Raw genomic sequence first — 11,476 nt, 5'->3', positions numbered from 1 at the left:
GCAGCCATAGCACCGAGGACTGTCCCAAATATCTGCAGACACGAACAACTATGGCCATGGGGTCCACTCTGAATTGGATGAGGGATGTGCAATGGCAAGAACCACCCCCACCAGCCTGCACCCAGCCCCAAGGGGGAGCCAGAACAGGGACTACGGCCACTCAAACCTTCCCCTCTTTGCTCTAAGATTCCCTAGTTTCCAGCAAGCATCAAGCGAACATTTTTTCACAGAGCTGTTTCTGACTTTGGGGAATGAAGGGACACCTGGGTGATGCAGTAACAGGAAACATTGACATGTCTGGTCTCATCATCATGAAGCAGTGCTGCACACAGAGGCAGCTCTTGGCTGCCCTGCACAAGGGACAAGCCACCAGTGCCACCACGGTCTGAGGCCTGGCTGTGCCCACCTGGCCCTTGCTGGGTGCCAGCAGGCAGCTGCTCACAGCCAGACCAGTCTGACTCAACTTTGTAAATCCCTCCCATTATTCTCTGGGATAAACACAGCCAGGCACTGGGCACCTCTTTTGCTGCCCAGGGAGCCCCAATCCCGTGCACAAGGGAAACAGCAGAAAGCAGACACTTCTGCTTTGTGGATTCACCCCGTTTATTGAAGGCAAACAGAAGGCAAATAACGGGGACATAGAAGAGTTGTAATCTGACTTTGGCCTCTGATTTTCCTGTGTGATTGACAGCATAAAGGAGGGGGTGGAAATCTGTGTATTAAAAAAAACCCCAAACAGTGAAAGAGGGGATGAAAAAATGTTGGACAATTAGTGACATCTTGTGAACAGATGGAGGATTAATAATGACAAGGAAATTCAAAGCCATGCCTAGCATTCCTTATTGCAAATAAGATTCTGCAGGGGGCAGGGATAATGCTTTCCAAGGAAAAGCAGCAGAGGATAAACCATCCACATTGGCTTTGTGAGCAGCACGATTTACTTTGGGAAGACAGTGACCACCTCGTAGCCCTCTGGGGGAACCACCCGCTCCCGCGCGTGCTTCTCACAGTAGATTTGGTCTTCCACGAAGAAGTGTCCTTTCTGCTTGAGATTGGTGCCACAGTCACTGCACACGTAGCACTCGGGGTGACGCTGCTTGTCCCGGATCTTCACAAACATTCCTCTGGGGAAGGAACCAGCACCTCTCAATGCCAGGTGCCCACCACCATCTCCCTTTTCCTCAGCCACCTCCCATCCAGCCCAGACCCACATCAGCCCTGAAGGTGGACCATTTTCTCCTGCTCCTGACAAGTCAAAGTATAGGCTCTACCTCTGGTCAGGCAGATGTTAACAGCACTTTTAGAAGCCCAACATGTGCTGGCATGGCAGCCCTCATCTAGAAGGTGTTTCCCAGCACTGGCCTGCCTAAGTTTCACCGCAACAGTCCTATCACCTGTGGTGACAAGAATTACTGTGATGGCATCTTTAGCTGATGGCTAAAGCATTCAAATGCCCAGGATCAAACAGCAGACCATCTGGGGGAGCAAAATCCAGGCCCAGAATGACCAGATAGCAAAATTCAGAAATGACTGCCTGCCAACAGCTGAGGTGGACGAAGGCTGCTCAGCCAGCCACTGCCTTTTTGCTAGTGACTGGTACATGTGGGAGAAGCACAGATCCTGGTTCTGATCTCTAGCACTGCTGCTCAGGAGCTGCAGTGAACAGATCCAGCCAAATGTGGGCCAGCCCTTACTGGAAAACTTCATAGCTTAACCCAGCAGATGATGAGGAAAACTACACAACAACTCGTTAACTACCACCAGCCACAACACAACAATTTTCCAGTACTGTTTTGTTCCAGCAGCCATCTATATTTTCCATAATTCATTACTTTTGAGTGCTATTCAGAGCTCTGTGCTTTCTCTCCAGATCTACCCAGCTGGTAGAATAATTATAGGGTTTGTCTCTGATTCATATTTTACAGAGTATGGATTGCCTCTGTAATGACTCTGCTGGTCCAGGTGCTCCAGGCATGCCAGGACCAGGCAATCACAGTGCAGTGGGTCTCAGCAACAGTCTGACAGCTTGTGGTGGGCAGCACTGGAGAAATTGGAATTCTTTCATGACAGTGCAGGTGGGCTACCAGTACTTGACTTCTGTAGTCAACTGTTAAGGGGATTGCAGGGAAGAATATGTGGTTGAGAAACTGAACAATAACTCAGAGACATGGGCTGGGTCCCTCATGCTGTCACACACAGTACAGCAGCTCTGTATCAAACCCAAACCCCTGCTGCGCTGGAAGCTGGATTTTACCCACATAAAGACAACAAAAAATATGTCTGTGCAGACGCAGTGGAGGTGTGTGCTCCTACAGGAGAGCAGGGAACAGAACAGAGCTCTACTGGTCCCCATTGCCTCTGACCACCAAGGCAAGTCATCCTACCACGTCTGGGAGCACCAAAACATGAAATGCATTAAATACGCAGGCCCTGAATGGAAAGGTCATTTTCTTTCCAGATGCTGTAAATAGAGTTCAGGTAAGAAGCAAAACAATGCAGCAACAACTGCTTTGAAGTTCATCTCAGAGGGACTTGCTTTGGTTTTCATTGATATGGATCTGTAGATGGAAACCCAGCTCCTGCCTCACTGCAGAGGACTGCCACATTAGCATTATTAAAGCTGGTGAGAATAACTGTGCCCTGAGCTGGCTCCTGGGTGCACTGGATGTGGGTAAGTGAAGTGGTTTGGGTGCGGTACCTCAGCCCCTCGCACAGGCATGGGATGCTTGGCTTGCAACCCCAGGGACAGGCTTACTTACACAATGCCAGATCCACACTTCTCACACATGGGCAGCTTCTGGGCATTCCCAATCGATGAGGCCACCTTTGTGGTGGGGGCTTTGACACTCCTAAATCCAGATGGTTTGGTAGGGTCTCCTGGAGGTGGAAGAAAAGTGCTTCAGAGCATGTGAGGTGTGTGGCTGAAGGCTATTCCACCCAAGCCAGTGCTGTGCTAGGGGCATGATGTTCTTTAATCCCAGCTCTGAGGCAGGGATTCATGCATGGAAAGTGGGCAGGGATTTAGGGATGTGTGGGGAGGAGGGAGAGAAGGGACACAGCTGAACCCGGCCCTGGAAATTTGAGGGCCTGAGGTTGTGGGCAGTCAGATGAGTCTCTTCTCATCTTAAAAGCCCATCAGACTTCAGCTGATGTGTTTCACATGCACAGATGCACAAAGCAAAGCAAAGCCTCAGCCCCAGCCTTGGCAGCACTCAAATCTGCCTGGTGTGTCCTGATCACACACTCAGGATCAAGCTTATTTCCAGATTTGGGCTCAGAAAGAGTTGGGTGTCCTGGCAAGATAGGGAGGGCTGCACAGTCCTTTTCCAGTCTGCTGTCTGCTATACAGTGGAGCTGGCTGCCCCAAGACTCCTGCAAGATTTGGTTAACAAACTCCTTGTTCTTGTAGAGCCCTGAGATACTGGGGATAACCTTGCACACCCCTGCTGCTGCGTAACATGCTCCAGGGATCTCCCTAGTGCAACTTCCCTGGGCAGGGATGTTCTGCAGGGCCTTAGCAGGAGACATGTGCTGACCTGGATGCCTAAAACAGCAGTGGATCCTAGATGTGGGATACAAGGCAAGCCTTTAAATCTGCAGGGAAAAAGGAGCCTTTTATAAAATGACACCAGTGATGAGACATCTTATCTATATGACTTTTGCAAGGAGTTTCACACAAGAGAAGGAGGGTTGCTGAGACTTCCATGATATTTCACCAACACACCTTGGACTGGGAGGAACACTGATAAAAACCTTTCTGACTGGTGTCAAACCAAGAGCACACTTACAATGAGTGTTCCTGGTGCAATGGGCAGAAAACCCTCCAAAGGCACACCCTAATGACCAGCAAGGTCAGGGACACGTCACAGCCCAGAGCAGTATCACTGACAGAAGAGCTGAAGGAAAAAGGGGTGAACTGCCTACCACACCTCCCTGTCACCACTGCTCACTCATGGGGCAGGTAATGCTGCACTGGTTTGCCCTTGGGGCAGCCTTCAGCTCAAAGGTTTACACCCAGTGCAGAGATGCTGGTCAGAGGTGCAAGTTCCTTAACCCTCCAAACACAGCAGGAAGCACCTGGCCTCCAACAGAGTTGCTGCAAATGACTCTCACTGGGAAGGATGCAGCAGCAACCACATTTTCAGACTTCCCTACCACCTCTGCCCACTCCCTCTGCCTCAACCAGCACTTTGCTCATATCAGCAACACGGACAGAATGTTTTTAAATCTCTCTAAAGGAATCAGCTTAATCAAATACCCACAGGAAACATGACAGGTTCCACCCTGTGAAACACTCTCCACTTAGGAGTACAGGGTCAAGTCTAACCACAGACTAGTCATGTTGCTTCCAAACACCCGTGCCCATACTCAGCCCCTGGGGCCAGGCTCTCAGCTGGTGTAAGTCCGTGCAGGATACAGTCATCGATGCCCCAGGGGACTTGTCCCAGCTGCTCCCAGCTGGTATTCACAAGCCATTGCCTGGAGACAGGCTGGGAGAAGCCGCCATCGATGTGCCATTTATCCATTTATCGCAGGACATGCTCTGACTCAGCAGCAGTGTTTGAGGCTGGCCCAGCAGCACGGCAGGCTGGGGCACTGTCTCCTCGGGGACAGACATTCCTTTGGGGCTGCGTAACCTCCCGGCCCAGCTCCCCAAGGGTGATTATCAGCTCACGGTGGAGTAATGCCAAAGCCTATCCTGGCCTGTGATCCGGCAGGCAAACCTTGTGCCAGAGAATCCCAATAATGCTGCAAATCTTCAAAGAAAGATAAAACAGAGAGGCTTTTGCTTCTTATCTTCTTCAGCACTACTAAGCACAGGGCTGGACCTCGGCTTTGTGAGAAGTCCCGGCTACTCCAGTCCCTTCCATGCAGGAGCTGAACCCTGGGGGCAAGCTGCAAACACTCAGTATTTAAAAGACGCTTTCGGGTAGGTATTTTAACAGCATATTAAAGGCTCAAAGATTCTGGTTTCTTTATTGCTATTGTTTCCTTATGTCTTCCATTTTGCTGTTTCCTTACAGATCCCTCAGACCTACTAGTACTTGGCTGATCTGTTTCTCCTTGTGGTGAATTGGATTAAACTGAATGTACCACTGCCAGGCTAATAACACAACAGAGAGAGTCTCAACTGGCCTAAGGAAAAATAAAGGTCATTCTTGGAATTCTTTTCGTATTCATTTGTTTATTTTATTTTATTTAAGGGGAGAAGAGAGTACAATTTGGCCCCCAACTACGTTAATTAGCTTTTTTATCTTAAACTCTATAGCCCTGAACTGTGCAAGTCCAGATGTCAGATCAAGAATGCCAAGCAGAGAGAATTTTCAGAGGTTAAAAGCTATGAACTGCTCATGACTCAGCTTCCATATTACAGTCAGCTGCAGAAGTGGATCTTTTTTCTTGTGTAGGGTATTCGAGTTCAGAAGCATTAGGATTCACTGAAGAGCACTATCTTGTGTTACCATCCAAAGTCTTGAAATAAGATGTCTTTAATCAGTGAATATTATCTTAAAGGTGGCCAAACTTTAGAATGTATAGAAGAATTCTTGTGACTTTTAAAATTCCTTCTTGATAACTAAATGTTGCAGAGGTTTATTTCTTAAGCAATGATATGGGCCCATAGACACTGAAACTAATCCATGATAGGAGTCAAATTAGTGACAGTGTAGATTTCTATAGAAAGAACCTACACATGCTATCTTGAACAATCAACCGCTAAGGAAGGAAAATAAAGTTTTAAATGTTACTCTTAAACACTGTACGTGGCCCAAGGAATGGCAGAAGGGAAGAGCACACTCAGATCAAGTGTGCTGTAAGTACTTACCTTTCTCTTCTGACTCCAAGATCTCTTGCAACACAAGGAATGAGGCAGACTGTCTGGGTGGCTCATTTGACTCTTGATTCTCCTGAAGCATCTTGTAAACCTCAGATTCTCTGCCTATGGCACTGCTGCCTGGGGGCTGACTATGTTGATCTAAACTGAGGAAGGAACAGAGAATACTCTTGTTAAACAGATAAACACTAACACCAATTCCCCTAGCAAAGTCTTCACCATCATATGACTGAAGAATGAATGCACAAAACAAATGCACAACAGGAGGCCATAAATGCAGAGGTGCTGGATGTGCTCACACAAGTCAGTGCAGCCCGGGTGGGGTCACACTGGGCTGTCTGTGTTCGCTACTGTGAACAGGTTCTCGCTGACAGCCCCCAGCCAGTCCCCAAGTGTTCTCCCTGCTTCACAACAACTATATCCTCCAGGAACTAAAGCTCTCTGCCCAGGAAATCACTGCTCTGTTAACAGGAAAATAAAGAACTCATATGCTGTGATGGGAATCCCACATGGTAGCTGTACCATCCATGCATGTGCCTTGCATGCACAAACTACCTTACACTGCTACTGTATACCAGTGTGAATCTCAAACTAAGTAAAGTTTATTCTATTAAAAAGAAATCCTTACCACTACCCTATGAATTAGTTCTAAATGCCACCTTCACAAAGTAAAAGCTGTAGAATCTAACCAGAAGATTCTCTGATTAGCAATAATTTAATCTGTTTTTCAAGTGAGTGTTATTATTTCCATTTTATAGGTGGAAGCTTTGAGCCACAACCCATTTACAGCATTTAACTAAGGTTAATGAGCAGGTCAAGGGCAGAGGAGGTTTCTGCCTGCTAAGGCTAAGCCCTCCTTTCAGCTATCCCCAAGGTGCTGCTGTCAACCCTCATGTCAGGAGGGACTTGCACCCTCAGCCTGAGGTGCTTCAGGGGAGGTTTTTCACAGTGCAGAATGGCAGAAAGGGTGGTCATTGTGCCACTGGAAGGGTCTTCACAGAGAAAAAGGAGGCTGGAGGCAGTACCTAGGATGTTCTCCACATCCAGTGGGTACCTGATAAACTACAGGCTTAAACTGCAGGAGGATATTTAGCATATCCCTTGGGAAAAGTTTTCCAACGGGCACTGAAATACCAGAGGAGATTGCCATGGACAGGTGAGCAACCTCCATACTAAAGGATTTAAAAACAGTCTGGACAAATATCCACTGGGAATTATTTAAATCAATGGTTTAAATTGCTAAATGCTGGGCTAGGGGATGGACTGAAGGACAAAGGAAGTTCCTGCCTGCCTTTTTTTCTGTAGCTGCAGTAAAACATATACAATAAAATGAGATATCTGACAAGTCTCCTCTGATGGTTCAATTCTATAATGCAGTCTTAAAAATCTAAATTGTCTATTCGGTTTCACCATTCCTGCACTCTGTGACTGCCTGAAAAGTACATAAACATCCTGAAGTTCAGACTAAATTGCAGAGGGAAATCCTTTTCTTGAGGAGGCAGCTGCATACTTTCCATGCCAATGTGCAATTGAGTCATCCAGGAGTTACTCTACATAATAAACTCTTCAAGCATCAGAAGTAAAATCATCAAATGTGTTATAAAATGTTATTTCCATAAAAAGAACTTAATAAAATGTTTCCATATTAAGTAATTTTCAGAGGAGCAGGAAGCACAGACACGCAAGCAACTGAAACTTTGAATCCTGAATCTCAGGAATTCTGAACTACTGAAGCCTCTCACCCAAAATAAAATAATGATGTGCCTTCTATTAGACAGAATGTCCCATGCTCCACATTACATTCAGCTCATGTAAACTCATATACTCCCACCACTCTGTCCACCCATAAAAGCATTACGCAAGAAGCCTTTCATTGCAGTTTGCATGCTAAGAATGTTTCAATAACATGCATCCAAAAAGCAAAGGCTAAATCATCTTAAAGAGCACTAGAGTCAAACAAAGCCATCACATTTTAACCATGCACTGTGATAGTGGAAAATACCCAAATCAACTCTCCCAGAGATGCACTCTATACATACGCTTACATATACAAGACTTCCAAAAGGCTATAAAAAACCCCCAATCCTAGAATTTTTACCAGCAGAGTGAAATACCTCCAACTGCCAGGGCAGAAAAAGCTTCACCCAAAAGCACATGTATCTTCTGAAAGGGTAAGGTCACAGACACAGAAATTATACTTGCAGGTTAAGGAGTCCCCCTATGCCAGTTGATTTATGGTACCTCCTGTTACAAAGGTATTTTTTTGCAGCAATCACTAGCAACTGGTGTCCTTTTCCATGCACACAAGTTCCCCGATGCAGAAACTTTGTAGGGGACAACTCCAACAACCTTTACTGTGTTTCAGACTCATACAACCATTACTGGATCTCATTGTTGCTACCATGGGCAACTTGCAATGCTGACTGACTAACACTGGATCACTGAGCCTTCAATATTGGCAAGAAGATGGGAATAAAACCCATAAAAAAGAAAGAAAAGCACAGCTTATTTTTTACTAATGATATTTTACTATTTTATGCCAGCACATTTTGCAAAGTTTACAAGGATCTCAAAGCTGGGCTACAGGAAGGCCCAGTGCTCAGAGCACTCACTTTTGGAATGAAACAATTGCTGATGTCTAGGGCTCTTTTGTGACCATTATCAGTCGTCCAGGCCAGCACAGCCAGCTGGCAGTGTGACCACTTCTGGCATGCACAGCACTGACTATAAGCCAGAGCAGTGAATTACAGCAAGTAACTGCACTGAGTAACAAGGAAGGAGTAAATCCTCAGCCTCCCATTACCTCTAGGCTGCTGGCATGCAGCAAAGCTTGGCTATGTGGGTCCATGGATGAGGACACCAGTTTTTCTGCTCTGAACTACATGGTGGTCAGCCCAGAAGAGGACTGGGAGCAGCTGAGGAGCCATGAGGTCTGGCTGTGTCCTTTTGTTCTGTCTCATGAAGGCCACAGGACTGAACACCTCCCTAGACCACATCACACAGCTGCAAACTGCTTGTTCACATAGTGGGATAACTGCTGAAGGTTCACAACTCAGCCTTGACTGGAGACCTCCTGTGAGATAGCTAAATGTGCCTTCTGCTTCACCTGTCTCAATACTGAAGTCCTCCCTGTAAAACCCTGTAGCCTGTCACTCAGAGGCATGAGCAAGGGGGTTCTCAACTTCCACAAAGCAAACATCAAAGAGCACGCAAGCCTTGTGATGCTGAGGCTCTCTGTAGGTCCTCTAAACCTCAGAGCATGTTGAGCATCCCCTGCTCCTACAGGCAAACAGGTAGCCTGTGCTGCAGCAACCTCTGCAGACAAGCAGGCAGGGGTGGGAACATGGACTGAGCCCTCCACATGCCTGCTACTCCAAACCCATGAATGCTATGAGCCAAAGATGGAGACCACAGGTACCTGTTTCAGCCTGAAATGAAATATGCCCAGCACAAACCCATGGCCAGCGAAACAAAAGAACAAAGTCGTGTGGCAGCACCTGCCAGTCACAAACAACAACAGTCATTTCAAGTGCAGGAGAAACACCAGCTTTCAGGATAAAGCACTCTCCTACTCTCATCAAACCCATCTGCTGCAGGTGGCTCCTCCAGGAAAGCCACCAGCTGCCATCAGACCCCGCTGTGTGGGTGTGCAGGGGCAATGGACACACTGACAGGCTAAAGCCATGTTTTGGTGTTTCCCAGAGTCTTGGGCACAGGCAAAATGCAAACGAAGCTCCTGTGAAGAGTCATGCACTAATGTCAGAAGGGTGAAATGTAAATGCTGTTTTCTTGTGACCGGCCAATGTCATGAGCCACAGACAGGGACGAGGGACTTGTGGACACCAAAATGCAGACGAGCAGATGTGCTGAGCTGGCTGCAGAGGCAGCAGACAGGTTACCTGGGGAAATCAGGGCTAACAGAAGAGATCTGCCCCTGCAGGGTGTCCATGATGTTGCTCTGCGAATAGAGCTGCAAGGGAGAATTGAACTGTCTGTGCAGCACTTTGAGTCCTGGCACCTCCACTTCCACGGGGCTGTTGGGGCAGACCTGGGCCGCGTGCTTCAGCTGCTCAGGCCCCACTCGGACCTGGCTGGGGATGGAGGAGGGGCTGTGCCTCCGCTGCGGTGACCCGGAGCTCTGTGCCTGCAGAGGGTTATAGACGGAGGCGACGGGAGCCCGCATGGCACCCACTGGCAATGGGCAGCTACGGCCCCACGTGTTCACATGGGCAGTGAAAGTTGTGTTTGTTTGGGGGTACATTTGGAGATTACATTGTGGAATTGAGGGAAAAATGCGCAGGAGGAAGAAAGGAAAGAAGAAAGAAATTAATGAAGGATAAAACCAAATACTCCAAACCATCAAGCAGCTGCAGAATACTGTCTGAAGGACACCCACTGAATATATGACTTTACATTAAAGGCTTCTGGCTAATGCTGTGGCTCTGGTCTTGCACTCCAGGTGTGTCCACACAAAAACTAAAATGCAGGCACTCTACTGATGAGCAAATGCAGGGGTTGTAAAACCATGATCATGTGGCAGCAGGGGTTTCACTACGCACTAGCTCCCTGCACAGACACTCATGGTCCCACTGTCCAGACAAGGAATGCCACCTTCATTGCTGCTCTTCCCAAAGCTAGCATGGGCATCCTACTGACAGGCAAGCTCACCTTCCATCCCAAAACAGATGTGCTCAGCAGCAGGGCTTCTCCCTTCCTGCCTGCTTTGTGACACCGAATCCAGTGCAGATGTTTGCTTTTTTTTCTGTATGTACCCCAGCCCTGCATTTACATCACACACCCTTTAAGGATGAAGCATGGACTAGGTCCCCAGTCATGTCACCATGTGCAGTGGCAGGATCAAGCTGCCGGGTTCAGATAGGCTGTGTATCTGCAGGGTGCAGGATGGGGATGCAGATAAATGTCAGGTAAACCCAGAGCAAGGTCAGCCATGTACCAAATAACTCAGCAAAACAGATGGGCAGAAATTTAATGGTAGCTGGAAGGCTGTGTGTAGGGAGAACCTACTGGGAGAACCAATCCTGTGCTTGTGCAGTGGGGAGACTACAGCAGGTTTTTAGTGGCAGGCTGAGGTCCCTGGCTCCCACTGAAAACCGGCAGCAATTAATTTGCTTTTGGTGACACTGTAAACAAAAGCATCCAAGGTTTCATCCACAGTTACCCCAGCATTCCTTTGCAACTTGCTGTGTTTCGGCAAGGAAAAGATTAAGGAGATGCCATGTATCCCACATGTAGCAGGCTGGCAATGGACCTTCCTGTTAGGAGGAGCACAGTGAGCCACAGCACCAGAAGGAACCCACTTCTTTGCTGATCCCTGAAAAAAAAAGGATCAGCCACAAGTTTCCAGCCAAATCTACCTGGCTTCCAGGAAAGTGCTCTCACCTGGAGGGGACTCTCCAGACTATACCAGAGGTATTATCTGACTGCCAGCTGGTCCCATCAGGTTAATGCAAAGTCAGATTTTCCTTGTCCTGCTCTGCCTCTGCTCAGCCCTTGAACAAGGTTGCTGAGTCTACAAAGCAAATGAGGAACAATCTGTCACCTTGTCTGCCGGCTGCAGCACTGTAACTCTGCCTAGAAGGGACCATGTTGCAGACAGGGCTGCCAATGCAAAGGGCCAGCTTC

The 11,476-nt window shown here is 47.7% G+C and overlaps 1 protein-coding gene across 1 annotated transcript in view; it reads right to left on the bottom strand.

The window, feature by feature from the left end:
- Positions 1 to 582: 582 nt before the first annotated feature.
- PDLIM1 (PDZ and LIM domain 1) overlaps positions 583 to 11,476 on the bottom strand; it is a 44,168-nt gene continuing 33,274 nt past the window's right edge. Inside the window, 3 exon segments of the mRNA XM_018069064.2 lie at positions 583 to 1,124; positions 2,760 to 2,877; positions 5,825 to 5,979. Of these exon segments, the coding sequence (XP_017924553.2) occupies positions 938 to 1,124; positions 2,760 to 2,877; positions 5,825 to 5,979 (460 nt within the window). The 3' untranslated portion in view covers positions 583 to 937.

The sequence above is a fragment of the Manacus vitellinus genome, unplaced genomic scaffold (assembly GCF_001715985.3).
Source record: "Manacus vitellinus isolate BGI_N305 unplaced genomic scaffold, ASM171598v3 scaffold_15_pilon, whole genome shotgun sequence".
In the NCBI taxonomy this organism is placed as follows: domain Eukaryota; kingdom Metazoa; phylum Chordata; class Aves; order Passeriformes; family Pipridae; genus Manacus; species Manacus vitellinus.
The sequence above is the reverse complement of the archived record's forward strand: the minus strand, read 5'-3'. Positions and strand labels throughout refer to the sequence as shown.